The sequence below is a fragment of the Ascaphus truei genome, chromosome 2 (assembly GCF_040206685.1).
Source record: "Ascaphus truei isolate aAscTru1 chromosome 2, aAscTru1.hap1, whole genome shotgun sequence".
Taxonomy (NCBI): domain Eukaryota; kingdom Metazoa; phylum Chordata; class Amphibia; order Anura; family Ascaphidae; genus Ascaphus; species Ascaphus truei.
Window position 1 is genome coordinate 113547511 of NC_134484.1, and position 16882 is coordinate 113564392.

At 44.6% G+C, this 16882-nt stretch overlaps 1 protein-coding gene across 1 annotated transcript; it reads right to left on the bottom strand.

Annotated features, from left to right (window-relative positions):
- Nucleotides 1–11053: 11053 nt before the first annotated feature.
- LOC142488558 (transcription factor Sox-17-alpha-like) lies at nucleotides 11054–14010 on the bottom strand. The gene is made up of 2 exons (XM_075589032.1): nucleotides 13563–14010; nucleotides 11054–12339 (listed from the first exon to the last, which is right to left on the bottom strand). Exons 1-2 carry the CDS (start codon nucleotides 13852–13854, stop codon nucleotides 11471–11473), a joined length of 1161 nt encoding a protein of 386 aa, XP_075445147.1. The 5' UTR covers nucleotides 13855–14010; the 3' UTR covers nucleotides 11054–11470.
- Between the last annotated feature and the right edge of the window lie 2872 nt (nucleotides 14011–16882).

Genomic DNA, 16882 nt, shown 5'->3' on the forward strand with positions numbered 1-16882 from the left:
TTTTATTTTGATTATGGAGTGTTTGCTTTTTTGTTCTGTGCATAACAGTTTGTGTTTAGGCAGACTACACCCAATGTTTTACTTTACTGAACCTTTTGTGAGAGCCCTGTTCCTTTGATAATAATAATTTAAAAAAAATGTATTTCAAATAGTGTTGTTCTCTCGTGGACTCAAAGCGCTTCACAATTACAGTATAGTGAGGCGTACACAGCACACGTGATTTTTTTGCAGACGCAGTAATATATCGATATAAAAAATTATAATTAAGGCAGATTGATGGTCCCACTTAAAGGTATTTTTTCAAACTGTAATTTTATGGGATTTAATTTCACAGTTACAACGGCCCTTAATGTAGAAGTTTACAGTTTGTCAAAGGTAAAGAATGATTTAAAATAATACATTTCTTTATGTATTTGCTATTGAACAAAACTGTTTAAAGGAAACAACTTTGTCTATAATGTTCTCTTTATGCTGATGTAACCTTTTCACTGTCATTATATTATGTATTCCAACGTTCAACATTAAATCTGGGGGAGGACACAAAGTGCAAAAACTTCCTCTCCAGGGTGGAAAAGTCACATGGAATCTCAAACCGATGTGGGCAGCATATGTAGGGAAAAAAAGAAAAAATATAGTGCAACACAGTTTTAATTACTATAAAATACTCGAGCAAGGAGCTCCAATACACTCACATGCTCCACATCAAATAAAAGCAGTTTAACCACTCTGGGTTCAGACGCAGCTAGGTAGATTCCAATCAGCTACAGCACGTCTTCTACTTCAGCATTCGGGTGGCGTCTGACGTCACAAAGCGGTGCCTTCAGTTGTCCAGCAATAGGGGAAGGATCCTCTGGCCCCGTGGTAGTTGGCAGCAACACAAAGCGTGTGGGCGGGAGGACATGATGACAGCACAGCTGATGTCACGGCAGAGAGTCCACAGGGAAACTGACTCCTTCACAGGTCTGAGCGCACAGGAAACCCTACGCGTTTCATCTGATAGGTCGGACTTCTTCAAGGGTCACACCAATTTTATATATATATATATATATATATATATATATATATGTAGCGGTCATGTAAAATGCCTACAGTCATCTCTCCTGCTGGCAGCAAGGCCTGGTAAGTGTGGGCATGCCAGCAGTAATCATGGAGGTTTCCCCTCACACCCTGGTGGGGTGCCCTGTGTATGGATGGGACTGGTCACATGCTCTGACTCCATGGTTAGTGATGTCAGAGGTGTGTCAGCCTCAGAAGTTACATAAGGCACAGCACTGTGTCAAACAGTTAGTTCAAGGCGAGTACAGTTGCTGGAAAGTTCAAGTTCCTGCAAGGTGTTTGCAGAGTTCAGAGACTAGCGGATGATAATGTTACAGTAGCTGGTATAGTAGTCTGTGTCCAGGGACCTGGCACAGAGCAGTGAATCCCTAATCAAGGAGACATACCTTTCAAAGGGAAGCACGGGCACGATGACTGGCTAAAGATACCCCATTGTGGAGGGCAGCGATGCCCACCGTGACAATAAAGATGGAGCTGATCAGAGAAACCCCTGTGTGTGAGAGTCAAGTGATTACACAGGGAGTTGCACCACCGAGGAGTTCCTCACCAGGATCATCCCCATGCGGACGCAGGGACCCTGATGAGGTGGAGGCGCTGCACTGGAACTAGGTGAGACTCAGCACACTACCTCAGCTGTCTGTCTGGACGGGTCCTCCCCACACACCATCATGCGGGAGGCTCAGGAGTCCTGTAGCCAACAGGTGCACCACCCGACACTACCACACTGTAATGGGGACCGGTTAGACCACAGGGGCCAATGTGAGATTGGGTGGGTCAGGCCGGGCCAGAAACACCGTTACATTTGGAGGCGAGCTGCTGAGATCAGATCTGTCATCAGGACAGGCTCTAGCTAGGCACACTGGGAAACAGGGAGAGTGTCTGCTGCCACTCTGTGCTGCGTAGGGACGGACCTAGGTGTGGTCAGGGGGCTGACGGGATATTGTCAGTTCGCAGGGACAACCTAAGGGCCTGAAAGGAGTGAGGGGTTTGGAGCCGGGCTATAGCTGACCGAGTCACCTTGAGGCAGTGCTAGTTGGTAGGATGCCAGAAGGGATAGCCTGTTAACTTGGTCAGGAATCCTGGAGAGGGTCTGCGCTAGGCTGACCAAGAGAGGTAGACGCCCCAAGTACTGCATGGCAGAGCCAGAGTACCTAGCCCATTCCAGACACTCACCGTAGGGAGCACAGACTGGGAGGAAGGAGTCACAGCAGACACTGAGAGAGTGAGCCTAGCCTGAGGTAGTGCAACACTGGGTCACACCTAGATAAGGTACACATGTGGTGGTGCATCTGAAGCTAATCTTTATTGTACCGGTGTGGTGGCTGCCCCGCAGAGTGGAGCACCATGTACGATAATTGGTACGAGAGTGAGACAATCCAAAGAATGGAGGATCCGCGTGGCGCGGAGAACCCAAAATGGCGACCAGAGGCTGATGGGGAGGGCACCCGTGGCGTGCACCCCACTGAAGAGCAAACAGTCACCGAGTTATCGTTAACCAGTCTGCTCTGGAGCGGAGCGAAGGCTGTGGCTGCCCCGTTTTTATCCTGTTTGGGACAGCGAGGGGCCACCCTTGAAGAGTGTGAGGAAATTGTAATAATTGGGGGAGAACCCCGCGAGGAAAACAAACAAATGGACTTTTTGGGCTTAAAAGTCAACCAAAATGGCGGTTCCCGCTTGCTAGGGACACCGCATGGGACAGTCACAGAAAATGTGGCTGGTGCAGGACTTGCAAAAAGCTGGCCGGGAATGGCGCGAACAGCAGAGCCCCGCTCAGATGGGGGGCATGGCGCGAAAGCTATGGCTGCGCCGGCATGGACAGTGACTCACTCAGCCCCCGTGCTGAGTCAACCGCTTAGTCTATGGGACCCTCCCCTGATTTCTACCAGGGGGAGTGAATTTCAACTATGGCCTGTGGGAATGCACCCACTGGGCCCAGGGACTGATATCCAGACGGCGCCACTACAAAAAGTAGTTCCGGCCGTGGAAGAGCCGTGCAAAAAGGATGGTTATCTTGCACGGAGGGCGGCTGCCAGGAGAAGGCGGGAACTAGCCGCAGGAAAAGACCCCCACCCTTGTGGGGAAATTGGCGCGAAAACGCTAACCGCGCCCACCAGGACTGAGAGAGGTGCGGCCTTAATTAAGGGGCATGATATTCCCCTGTGGGACCCGCCCATTATTGCAACCCCTGGGGGCGGGTTCCAGCTCTGTCAGAGAAGGGAGGAGCCGAAGCAGGGAGTGGCGGATCCAGCAACTTCCACCAGTCAGTTGCGAGGAACCACTGAGAAGAAGAGACCTGTACAGGAAGTGGCTCCTGTACAAAGAATGGCCTGCTCCTCCACTGTGGGCACGATGGTCTCCACCCAGCCCTACTCAGTACCCAGCGGGTTGCTAGTAGTGAGGGTGGCCAACACCGAGACGGTGGTCGGGCTCTGCATACAATGTGGGCTGACCGGAGGCACGGTCAACACGGCAGCACGTTGCCCTCATTGCGGGACTTTATACTTGTGGCCTATGCCCACATTTATTCCAATTCAGCCTGCTGACCCCCCGGTGGACATGGCAAGGCGCTCCGCCGAGTCCACCGGGCGCGCTATGGATCAACCGTGCGAGTCCAGGAGACAAGGGACTGGAGCCGGTCAAGTCGGCTGGGTCAGTGGCGATCGAGGCGGTTGAATCACCCCCCGCAATCGGGGAAAAGAGACTGTCACTCCGCTCGGAGACCCCTAAGTCAGGAAAAGGGGATTACTCGGACGAGGACCTCCGTGAGCTGGCGGTGTTAAAAGCGGAGCCAAAAAGGCAGACCGGAAGGGCGACACCCCGTGGGGTGAGTGGTGGCCTTGAGAACAGGGCGTCCCCCGTAGATCGGCGCGCCGGCAGACGGAGTCCCGCCATCCCAGGACCTGATCTAGGAGATGGGAGAGAGACGCCTATACCCCTGCGGATGGGTAAGCCAAGCAGCCCTATTACTTACTTGGTTGCAGCAGACGGCGAAGCGCTGGAAGGGCCGCGCCAGGCCCCGAGCGCACGTGGAGTGGCGGCATCACTTCCGGCGGCGACGGCGGAGCAACCGGATGTCGTCGTGGAAGAAGAGATCCCGCATGGGGGTCCCACGCAAGATGGCGACGCTTCCGGTTCCGGGGAAGACATCGTTTCCGGTGGTGATGGCGGAACCCATGGGGAAGTTGCAGCGACGCTTCGGCGATTGGGGGAAGGTCCCCGATCACCTCAACGGCTCAGAAGCTGGACGGGCGATCTGAGGACTGAGGAGGGTGAAGTATCATCCTTTGAAATATCTACGGACAGTCAGGAACGGGTCGCAGCCCCGTGACAATCGCTACCCCGTCCGTATGCCCAACCCCATGCCCTAGCTAAAGCCCCTACCCCGGTCACACGGTCCCCGGGTTCCCCGCCTAGCCTGGAATCAGTGGACATTCCCTCAGAAGAGGAGGGGAGACGGACTGGGGAAAGACAGCGCATTGGCGCTACGGAAGGTATCTCCAGGGGAGGGGGAGAATTGAGAGCGGCTGCGGTAGGCCGGTGGTTGCCCCCTGCAGTTCCGGCGCCGGTAAAACAGGCCCCGGGGTCGTCTAGGTGGTCTGTACCGCGATCTGAGCGGTCATCAGGGGTATTTTCCATGGACGATGATAGGGACTCAGGAGGGTCAAACAGATTCCGGGAGAACCGTTGGTGGGCCCCATTATTTGAAGGGTACTCGGCCTGGATGGACCGCACTCGGTTCCTCATCCGGCGAGAGGATGTAGTGGACTATTGGTGGGTGGTGGGAGAGCTTACCCCAGAACAGAGGGACAGGGAGTTGCAGGAGCGCTGGCTTCAAATAGAGCATAGGGAGATAGAACCTATGGGTCCCAGCATCTTGTCAGACCCCGTGGACCCTGACGAACCCCTATCATGGGTGCTACCTGGGAGGGCAGGTAAGGCTGACCTGAATAGGATCAGTAGGGCCGAACGGGCTATAATGGCTCGTTACAAGTCATCCCACGGGTTGGAGTACCCGTATGTCCCTGAGCCATTAATGGACGAAATAGAGGAGAACAGGGATAGGTGGCTCCGGGAAAATATTGAGATGCACTTAGTCAGTAAGGGGAATGATGTGGTGGGGAAGAAGGCCGAGGAGCGGATAGAGCACCTAATCCGCATATGGGCAATTGGAAGAAATATCCACAAACACAAGGTAACATATAGGCCTGAGAGGGGATTACCACGGCATTATTCTGTTACCGTTCTAGATATGGGGGGTAGGGAAGTAAAGAAACCGGACCCCTATCACTACTTTTAGGTGGTACTGCGCATTACGCGGGTCCGTGGCTGCTGGTCGGGGCGGGCTTGGCGGATGACTGTATTCATTTGTACTGCATTATGAGAAAATTTGTGTGATGTTAATTATGTTTTCCGTTACAGTGCTTCCTGGAAAAAGGTATACAAATTTAGGTCCCAGCGAGGACGATGGGATTCACCAGGGGGAGAATGTAGCGGTCATGTAAAATGCCTACAGTCATCTCTCCTGCTGGCAGCAAGGCCTGGTAAGTGTGGGCATGCCAGCAGTAATCATGGAGGTTTCCCCTCACACCCTGGTGGGGTGCCCTGTGTATGGATGGGACTGGTCACATGCTCTGACTCCATGGTTAGTGATGTCAGAGGTGTGTCAGCCTCAGAAGTTACATAAGGCACAGCACTGTGTCAAACAGTTAGTTCAAGGCGAGTACAGTTGCTGGAAAGTTCAAGTTCCTGCAAGGTGTTTGCAGAGTTCAGAGACTAGCGGATGATAATGTTACAGTAGCTGGTATAGTAGTCTGTGTCCAGGGACCTGGCACAGAGCAGTGAATCCCTGATCAAGGAGACATACCTTTCAAAGGGAAGCACGGGCACGATGACTGGCTAAAGATACCCCATTGTGGAGGGCAGCTATGCCCACCGTGACAATAAAGATGGAGCTGATCAGAGAAACCCCTGTGTGTGAGAGTCAAGTGATTACACAGGGAGTTGCACCACCGAGGAGTTCCTCACCAGGATCATCCCCATGCGGACGCAGGGACCCTGATGAGGTGGAGGCGCTGCACTGGAACTAGGTGAGACTCAGCACACTACCTCAGCTGTCTGTCTGGACGGGTCCTCCCCACACACCATCATGCGGGAGGCTCAGGAGTCCTGTAGCCAACAGGTGCACCACCCGACACTACCACACTGTAATGGGGACCGGTTAGACCACAGGGGCCAATGTGAGATTGGGTGGGTCAGGCCGGGCCAGAAACACTGTTACATATATATATTATATATATATATATATATATATATACATATATATATATATATATATATATATATATATATATATATATATATATATATATATATATATATATATATATATATATATATATAATATCCTCTTGAGAAAGGCCAATGGGGACCAAAACGTTGAATAAATATATTTCACTTTTTTTTGCATATAGGACTACCTGTCCCTTTTTTATTTGTATGTATCTTTTTGGATAGTATGCACCCTTCCTTTACCTTTTATTTTGTTTTGTGCTTTGCCCTGTTTCTGATTTTATATATATATATATATATATATATATATATATATACGATTTTATATATAATTGATTATGAAGCAAGTGGGTACAGCTTAGGAGTTATATTTGCACAGCTATAATGTATTAAGGAATGTGAGGCTTGCATTACTATTGTTATTGGTTTTCTACATTGTTTTCCTCCTTTACCAGAAATAAGAAATGTTCACAATTGTTGCACAAAAATGCTCCAAATTCTACAATAGTAGAAATATTCTTAAGACTCATATGTTTCAACTCACACCCATTTCTATATACTGTACTTTTACGGTTATGGAGAATGTAGTGACAAAATAAAGCAACATTTAGGGCCTCATGCAGAGAGCAGCGAGAAGCTGTGTTTCGGCAGTTTGCAGCGAAATATGTCATCAAAAAGTAAAGAACTGGCGCGAATGAGGGGAAAAGAGAGAAAAGCGCAAAAAAAAAATTTTGTTTGAAAAACGCGCCGCGCGGTTGGCGAGACCCTATATTTCTGCAGTCTTTTAAACTGCCGTATTCAGAGAGGCACGATCGCCATCTAGCGGCTGTTGGCGCCAAAAAAATGGCGCGATTTTCAACATTTTGCTTCTCCAAAAAAAGTTGGCAAGAAGCTGGAGCTCGGCGGCCGGTGGGGGAGAAAAAAAAAAAACTCGATTTTTTTACAACAAGTTTCAACAGCGCTCATATCGCCGGTTGAAACTCTCCATATGCAGACAGGATTTTAAATGCAATTTTATGACTTTTCTGCATATGGAGATTAAATCACGCCAAAAAAGGTACTATTTTTTACTTTCTCCAATTAATTCCACCGCTGCTCTCTGCATGAGGCCCTTAGTGTTGTAGGGCAAAAACCACATAGCATCTCAGCAGGCCTCTCTATCACTAAAGTGGTTAAAACTTACTGTCACACTTGGGGTCATGTTCTAAAATTGTATTGATATAGCGGTGTGCCTGAAAAAGCTTGATTAACTGTCCTAGTGTTAAATGAAAAAAGAAATTGAGAAGCTTGCACTGGACATAACATTTGTCCAAATTACTAAAAATTGCTCCAAATTGTTTTTCCAGGGGAGGATCAACAAACCTACACAATAAGTTGTTTAAAAGAAAAATCTAATATGGATGGAAGACCTTTAGTGAATCACATTGAAAATAATTCGCAAATCTTCAAGCAATTTGCCTGCCTTGGAGTTTACTGCTCATTTCTACATCAACCCCACATTTCATCATTTTTTTTTTTTTTTTGTAAGAGCATCACTTTTTTGGAGGTTATTATGCATAAGCTTTTGTCATGACATTGAGGCTACTTAACAAAGTATCTCACCTGTAAAATTGGTATGAAAACCACTATTATCCGATAAATAATTAAACTGCGTTGACTTCAATCAGTTGGATATCTTCCTTTGAAATATGAAATATTGTTTACATTTTGCTCCTGTCTTGCAAGAGGGTAGTGAGGACAACCAGAGGTTTATGTTGTGTAGTAACCTTGTCCAAAGCTGCCATGCAGGGGTGGAACTAGTCACCGGTAGGTCCAGTACAAGTTAAAGCCCCCCTCGACAACCTGACCTGTAGAGTGGGTCCTTTTGCGGTGGTGGTTATGGAAAGAGCCCACCCAGGTGTGATTGCAGAAGTTGGGGCCCGACTTCCGATGGGTCCTAGCTTCCATGTTAAGACCAGCTAGATGGGGCTACTGCCGCCACTGGGTAAGGCCCTACACCACAGGAAGGTGGTGTGGTGAGAGGGGGGCCTTTAGAAATGGCAGAACGCTGTTCCAACTCCGCTACGTGGAGGATGGGCCCCTAAGGCTGAGTCCATAGAAGGCCCGACAGCGCTGAGCCGTGCAGATGCTCCGCGATGAGCCTCGTCATCCTCAATGAGGATGTCTTGAGAGGGGGCTTCCGCGAGCGTCCACAGGCGTGCTGAGGCGCAGGGATTTTCAGCCAACATCAGAAATTGTATCTGAGCGCGCTGTCGGCTGAAACACCCAATTGGAGCAAAGCAGCATCACGACGGGGCCATGAAGTTGGCGCCATGACATTGGCGCTTCGTGGGCTATTGGCCCCATGACATCAGTGCTTCGCCTCCCGATCGCGTACGTTGGCTCGCCTGCAAGTCCATACAATCGCTCCTGGTTGAGCAGGCGAGCCTCAGCGTCAGCGCGGAGGAGCGCTGTCGGTGCTTCTGTGGACACAGCCTAAAGGTGGTGGGCCCAACTGCAACCAAACCGCCTGCACATATGGTAGGTCCACCACTTTTCCCATGTAGTGCAGATGACACAAATCATACAAATTTGCCTTTGATCCATGGTCAGATTCATATTGCGAGCTCTGCCTCACTCTGCATCCGCAGCTTTTAAGGAGCAATCCGTACAATATCCTGTGTGTGTGTAAGTGTTTTTTTAAACAAATCAGTTCTATAGTATTAGATAATACTTACTACCTTTTTTTATTTTAATATTCAACTCAATGCCATTTTAATGAGTTTTAATATACTGAGCATCTTTTGATATCTATAGCTGGTTTTAGCCCACCTCTCCAACAGTGCAAGATCTTTTTAACACTTTCCTTTTTGTGATAATTTGTTGCCAATAGTCCCAGCAGTTTTGAGCTGCAAACTGTAGCAATAGATAATGGTACCTTAGTAATATAAGAATACATTGTAGCTGCTGACTGACTCAAGAATCTATTTGAAACTGAAAGGTAGCCATTTAGTGAACCCTGGGAGAACAAATAAATTGCCAGCTTAGGTAATTAGCTTTCAAAGTAGGTAATCAAGGGCAGCAAATATTAAAACAAATATATATATATATTAAGCTGCTTGGATTGCCTCTTTAACAATATACGTAAATATATAATAATATTTTTAATCATATTTGTAATATATAGCACTGGCAATGTACCAGCGCTGGACATAGGATTTTGCCTTATCAAAGTCTCCTCTTGCTGCAAAATTGGGACTAAACTACACCTAATGTACAAAGAAAAATATTTCTTACTGAAACAAACTGGATTTTTGGTTACCTTTATTGAAAAGTAATTACCTAAGCAGCTGTTCTCCCAGTTTCAAGCAATCCTTCAGTCAGTGTAACTCAGCAGCTACAATGTATTCTTACAGTATATTAATAAAGGGACATCACCTATTGTTACAGTTGTAGCTTAAACTGCTGGGAATATTGACAACAAATTATCACAGACAGGAAAGTGTTTCAACATCTTGCACTGTTGGGGAAGTACCAGTACTGTATTTATGTATGTGCCTTTAGGGCACAGAGAGATAATGTCATGTGCACCCCAAAACTGGAACAACCTACCAGAGACTCTCACATCCACCACCAGTTTAAGTTCTTTCAAATCTAAGGCTGTCTCACATTTTAACCTGGTCTGTAACTGTTTCATACGCTCATAATATATATTTTCTTTAACTGTGCATGCAATGTCTTGTATATAATGTATACCTTGTTCATTTATGTAACTGTATTTGTAACCATGTATTATTTGTTTTACTCTGTGCCCAGGACATACTTGAAAACGAGAGGTAACTCTCAATGTATTACTTCCTGGTAAAATATTTTATAAATAAATAAATAAATGTATTTTCCAATCTTCAGAATACATGGAGTAGATACTATATTTACCCAATCAGTGTTATTATTATACCATTAAGTTACTCCTATACCATTAAGTTACCTTCAGTTTAATTGTATTCCAATCTAGAGATACTCTCCTAATGCAACAACTAGGAGTCATTTGTTGTTAATAAGATGCTCACCATCAGACGCAAATCAAGCATTACTAAAGGCAGAACTATTATAAAACTAATTCAATCGGATATGGAGATTGTCTTCTTTAACAATGACCTTGTTGAATAGCCTTCTAAAATATATGTGCAGTGATTTAAATGAGGGATGTCCCATAGTAAACTTAATGCCCCCCCAGCTAATCTAGTAAAAACTTTCATTGGAAAAGTGCCACAATATTTAATCAATTAGACTCCTTGAATGGGTGCACTATTTTTACACTACATGTTATCTCATAGGATTACCATTTAAAATAATTTCAGGTAATTAGTAATTTGTTAGGGAACATTGCTACCGATGGGGTTAGCCACCCCCCCTCCCACTTGTTAACAGCCTTTTTATTAGACTTACCTTCTACAGAAAAAAATACTTCTAACAGGACCAAAAGTGTATTATTCTGAATACTAGAATACATCGGGATGATCCTTCTGTATGGCTTGGTGTGAACAGTTGATTTTAAAGAAATGCAAAGGAATTAAATAATTGCTTTATATCGATATACACGTGCAATAGCTGACAATAATAGCCACTAAGTTTTGCATTCTGAAGATTTTTTTAACTACATTTCTCAATGAAAGGTTATACTTACAATTATAGATAACAGAAGCAAACACATTGATTTCATCTTGTTTATTTGTAAAAGTGCAAAATAAAACATTGTAAAAGCATTCACAAATCAATTAAATGTTATAATACATAAAGGCACTGTGTACATGTACACAAAAATTACACCATTTTCACATTGCATCCAATGAAGACCTAGTGAAGATCAAATACATTTTGATCTTAATATTGTAACTCAAACTGGTGAAATATTCTCATATAGCATAAGCGAAGACAGCATTTGATGGTATCGAAAAAACACACTAGTTTTCTTCCAGATGTTATCAGTAATAAGTTACATAAATAAGAAAATAATGACCTTATTATCAAATCTTCCCATAAAATATCGAAGTCTGAAACGACTTGAAAAAGTAGGAATGATTTTTTCCAATACTGAAAATTAATCTAAATACTGTTGACAGCGTGAAATAAAAGGATCAGTCTCTCATGAATTAGAATAATTGCAGTAATACACTGCAGTACTTGCATCAGAAAGCACAGAAGAAATGAGGCCATTCTCTGCACTGGGCAAGGTTGGCTCTTGCCCATGAAAATGTATTCCTATATCTGATTTTGCTACATAGCTCAGATACTGCTCGAATTCAGTCCGGTCAACATCGCCCAAAATATCAGTTTGTTGTACATGGTCAATGCTGCCCATCTGGCGAGACTCAGGAGGTGGGGAGGGCTGCCCGGCTTGTGCTACATGATGATGTCTGGTACAGTTAGGTAAGCACATCTGGCCATAGTACATCTCTTGAGAGGTGTGACATCCCATCATACTATGGACAGAGCTCTCTTGACCCATTTGCTCAGTCTGTGGCATCTGCCTACCCAACATTGAACTAGCAATGTTGTCTTGGTGGGAAAAATAGGTGGCATTGTAGCTATAAGGCATCATCTGGCACTCTTCATGTACAGGAGAAGAGAAAAAGACAGGATCAGCCTCAGCCATGTCCGGTGGTGATGTTTCAGGGGTGGGCAAACTGTAGTTGTCGTAGTGGGGACCCAATGCCTGGTGATCCCTGTAGTGACCGCTCTGGGAGAGCTGACTGTGGTGATAGGTTTGATCAGGATACCCAAGGCTGAAGCTCTCCAGACACATCCTCCCATCGCTGCCCATCACCGCAGGATCTGACTGCTCCGAGAGGTGGATGTAGCCGTTCTCCGCTCTCTTCATCCTCTTGACTTGCTTCCTTCTCCTGGGTCTGTACTTGTAGTTGGGGTGATCCTGCATGTGCTGCACTCTCAGCTTCTCCGCTTCTTCCACAAACGGGCGCTTCTCTGCCAGAGCCAGGGATTTCCAGGATTTGCCTGCAGAGCAGAAAAAAAAGACACACAAATACTATTACTTTGAGCGCGATTTCAGCAAAACACTGTTAACTTGGTGAGCACTTTCTTACATTGCAACTCAGATTATTAGTCATCGTTGCACTGTAAACCAATACTAAAACTATTACTTTGGTTTATATCCAATTTCCTGGTATAAATAATAATAATAATATAATAATAATAATAATGCATTTTAGTATAATACACCAATAATTTAATCTATTGTGCCATTTTTCTAACTTTTCTCTTTGTCATGACATTAATATATACATTGTTTCATTACTATTTATTATAACATAAATGCACTAGATAAAACATGCATTTTTCATTATTGTAATCTTTTACTTTATACGCTATTTTTCAGGTAACTAGACTATGCTAGAAAATACATTATTGTTATTTAAATCTTCCGATTTCAAAACACCAGCTCAAAAACAGTAGTAGTAATAATCCTAGTATTGAGGCTCTTTCTTTGACATATCAGGTGATGTTTCCCTAGATCAGCATTGTGTGCGTGGTGCAGCCAGGAGACTGAGACTCAGTGCATGTCCTCTGAGCCATTAATGTATGTATGTATGTATGTATATATATATATACATATATACATACATACATATATATATACACATGTAGAGGTATCAGTACCGTGTTAGCCGAGCTTCAATAATCAAAAAAAAAAAAAAAAAAAAATAGATGATACCGTTCTGTGGCTAACGAAATGCTTTTATTTGTGCGAGCTTTCGTGATACACTGATCTCTTCTTCCATGTTACAATGAATGAAGCAAAAGGTATACTTAAAAACAGTGTCTCTTGGAATGTTATCTGTGCTGTTCCTTCCCCCGGTGTGGATGTGTTTTATGGCTAGAGGTGTCAAAGGGTTACTGAAAGCAAGTGAAGAAAGAGTGTGTATGTGTATCAGTGTGAATAAAAATGAATGAAGAGCCCACAGTATATACAGTGCTCTACACAAGGTGTGTGTGGAGTGGGACTGGATATAAATGGTGTGGGTGGGTGTGGAAATGTGAGAGTTAGTAGCACAACTAAAAGTGTGTGTGTGTATATATATATACCAGCAACAAAATTAAACCTTACCCCCAACAATATCAAATCAAAGTGCCATATTAGTACATAACAATTCATAATGTTACTAGATAATTATCAGAGACTACTACTGCATTGACATGCATGGCCTCTGAGCCCTTACCTAGCATCTTGCTGAGCTCCGCGTTGTGCAGGTCCGGGTTCTGCTGGGCCAGTCTCTTGCGCTCGTCCTTGGCCCAGACCATGAACGCGTTCATAGGGCGGCGGATCCGAGCCTCAGCTTTCCCTCTGCTGCTGGGGTTGGCGGATCCCGCTTCACTCTTCACCTTTCCCTCTCCCACGGGGCTCAGAGACTCAGCCCACTGGCAGTGACCCAGCCCCGGCATCATGATTGGTACTGAGCACCTTCCCTGGGTCTGGTCGTCACTGGCGTACCCAGCATCAGGGCTGCTCATCTCTGGAGATGGGGCTCTGAGGAGATAGAGGGATTGCTGCAGCTGGGGGGGGGGGGGGGTTTGCAGGCAGTCACTGGCGGGTCCCAGCTGCTGCTGCTGCTCAGCCTGGCTCCCTCCTCCTGGTCACAATGTGCAGGCGACTGTGAGGGGAACTAGTGCTGCTTCACTCTGCTGTCAGTCACCAGCCCGCAGCTTTCTATAACCAAAGCCCCAACCAATCAGCACCCGGGGGCGGGGCCTGCCCCAGGAAAAGGTGTGTGGGGCGGGGTCACAGGACACACCCACAATTATGTCATTTTTAATTGTAGAGCCCCCTTCCCTCTCCCCTACCTTCGCATCCCCTCCCCTCTCCTTCCCTCTCCCCTCCCCTCTCCTCCCCTCTCCTCTCCTCCCCTCCCCTGCCCTCCCCATGAGAGTGGCACCTGTAGAGTTCCCTCTGCAGTTACTTCTTCCCCATTTGGACAGGAACTTGTTTGCAGAGTTGCTGTGCAATGTGAGCGCTGAGACTGGATCCCAGGCACACTGTGCGTTATTATAACAAGCAGATCCCAATCAGCAGCTGCACAGCTGTGCGCTTTCCTTTTCCTCTTTGCAAATAATGCGATGTGACATCAAAAGCGGTTTCCAGCATTTTTACTTACAGTACACAACACAGGGAGAACAAAACACAACTGTCATATATACTGACATGAATTAAACTCGGGAACACAGTCAGATCGTGGTTGTTTGTTGTTTTACTTACGGGGTTTAGGGCATTGTATTCATTTAAATGAACTATATCTTGGATGCAAATCTCCCTGGGAAAATGAGGAAAGAATTTCACATTTTAGAAATCGTGTGCTCTTTTTTGAATAAGCTAAAACAAAATATTATGTATTGTAGTTACTACTCTTAATTTTACATTTATGCTATTTTTTTTACCACACATAGCAACAATTATGTAGTAGACAGACTCCTCTGTCCTGTAATCTGCCTGTTAGATACAGTTTGAAGGGGAGGTTTATTATCTCACTAAGATAAATGTAAGTGCACTGTTTAAATATTTTATTTTGCCAAAGTGGCCTATGTCCAAAATCTAAAAACATGATCATTGGAATGATTCGTTTTTTTCTGGAATTAATATCGTACTTACCCTTTTCTAATCTGTATGAATAGGTTAGACCCTCCTAATAATACCTGGCGCAGTATTTAATTCTATGTCATTGTGTTTCATACCAGTATTAGAGAATACACACTAAGTGCAGGAGATAATATACATCCTTTCTCAGTATACAACTAAACTGTCTTTAACTTTGGCCGGATTCATGCAAACGTAATATTGTCCTGCATTACATTTGAGGTAAAACACGAATTCTTCAAATTACCTGGGTTAATTCAAAGCATTTAATGATTTACAAAAGCATAACATGAAAGTTGCGTTTTAAATCTATTTGGGGGCGGGGGGTTCTCGATTCTCTATGTAGACTTTACCAAAGAAAAAATATATATATATTTTGTATATCACGAAAATTTGGAAACCACATTTTTTTTTTCAACTTTATATTTTTAATTATTTTATAAAACAACAAAAGATAACATTAAAGAATTTTGAAATATTGATATAACATTGGGAAGGGGGTGGGAGGGGGGAATGAGGGATACAAAACAAAAAAGGGAGGGAGGTGAGGGGGGGGCATTTAGATTGTTTAACTATATAAATAAATATATGTATATGTCAATATATACATATCTTACATACTGTATCAGAAGTGGTTACATTACTAAATTAAATACACAGTTAATAAAATGATTAATGGGCCTTCCTGGTCCAGTTGCTCATTTCATTTGTGTTTTCCTAGGCACATTGTAAATGGTAAGATCTTCAATGCAGGTGCACCTCACATCATTGTGTTTATCTGCATGTCTTCTATAATACATAGTAACTGTCATGAGAAATGTATATGCATATTATTCCTTACATTATTTCCTTATGTTCATTTAGGTTCACCCACTTTTACTTCTTACTTCATATTTCATTATTATTCACTAAAGAGATATATGTCACATATTGTGACGTTATGAAATGAAATATTAATATGAGAGAGAAATCGCAATACTCTCTCTCTCTCTCTCCTCTCTCTCTCTCTCTCTCTCTCTCTCTCTCTCTCTCTCTCTCTCTCTCTCTCTCTCTCTCTCTCTCTCTCTCTCTCTCTCTCTCTCTCTCTCTCTCTCTCTCTCTCTCTCTCTCTCTCTCTCTCTCTCTACTCTCTCTCTCATCTCTCTCTCTCTCTCTCTCTCTCTCTCTCTCTCTCTCTCTCTCTCTCTCTCTCTCTCTCTCTCTCTCTCTCTCTCTCTCTCTCTCATCTCTCTCTCTCTCTCTCTCTCTCTCTCGTTCAGAATGTCAGTATATCCAGACGTGTAATTGTATAGGGAAATAACTGGCTCTAGGTCTAATCTATTGATATCACAAGTCAAACAGAAGGCATCGCGACACAAACATTAGGATTTAAAAAAGAAAATGAAGATATAATAAAACAAGTGAGCTACAAGACTTTCGCTAACACTTTTTTGCGAGTCTTTTGTGCAGCTCATTGTTTGGGGATCAAAGTGGGAAGGTGTGTTTTGAGTCCGTGCCCGGAAAGTGCTGTCTGCTTCCAGCCCCTGATAGTGAATTGGATGTAAACTGGTCAGTTTGAGAGGTTCATGATATCCATGCTGCCAGGTAAAACCTTATCTATTTTCATGCATTTTACTATGTAGATTCCGTTTCAAAGCTTCGGCTGCTTGACTAGGGAAACATGATTTAAATACAAAGACCAAGCTGTCCCAGGAACTGTCCAGGGAGCCATTTGATTACACTTTGGGAGAATCATTTTACTAGCCCATTAACTAAACAGTCAGAACATCTACAATCAGAATAGTCACTCTTTCTCAAATCACAATAGCACACCCATCCCTTGCGACACTTTGTGTACAGTATATTGCAGCCTTTAGTAGTTGTAGGGGTTTCATGTGCTTATGAATACAGAACAACAAGGCACTGAAGACT

What these genes read in the sequence shown, in the direction of transcription:
- LOC142488558 (XM_075589032.1), bottom strand. Translation starts at nt 13,854, where the DNA reads ATGAGCAGCCCTGATGCTGGGTACGCCAGTGACGACCAGACCCAGGGA. An exon ending in GGAGCTCAGCAAGATGCTAG is followed by an intron (nt 12,340 to 13,562) that starts GTAAGGGCTCAG and finishes TCTGCTCTGCAG; the next exon opens with GCAAATCCTGGAAATCCCTG.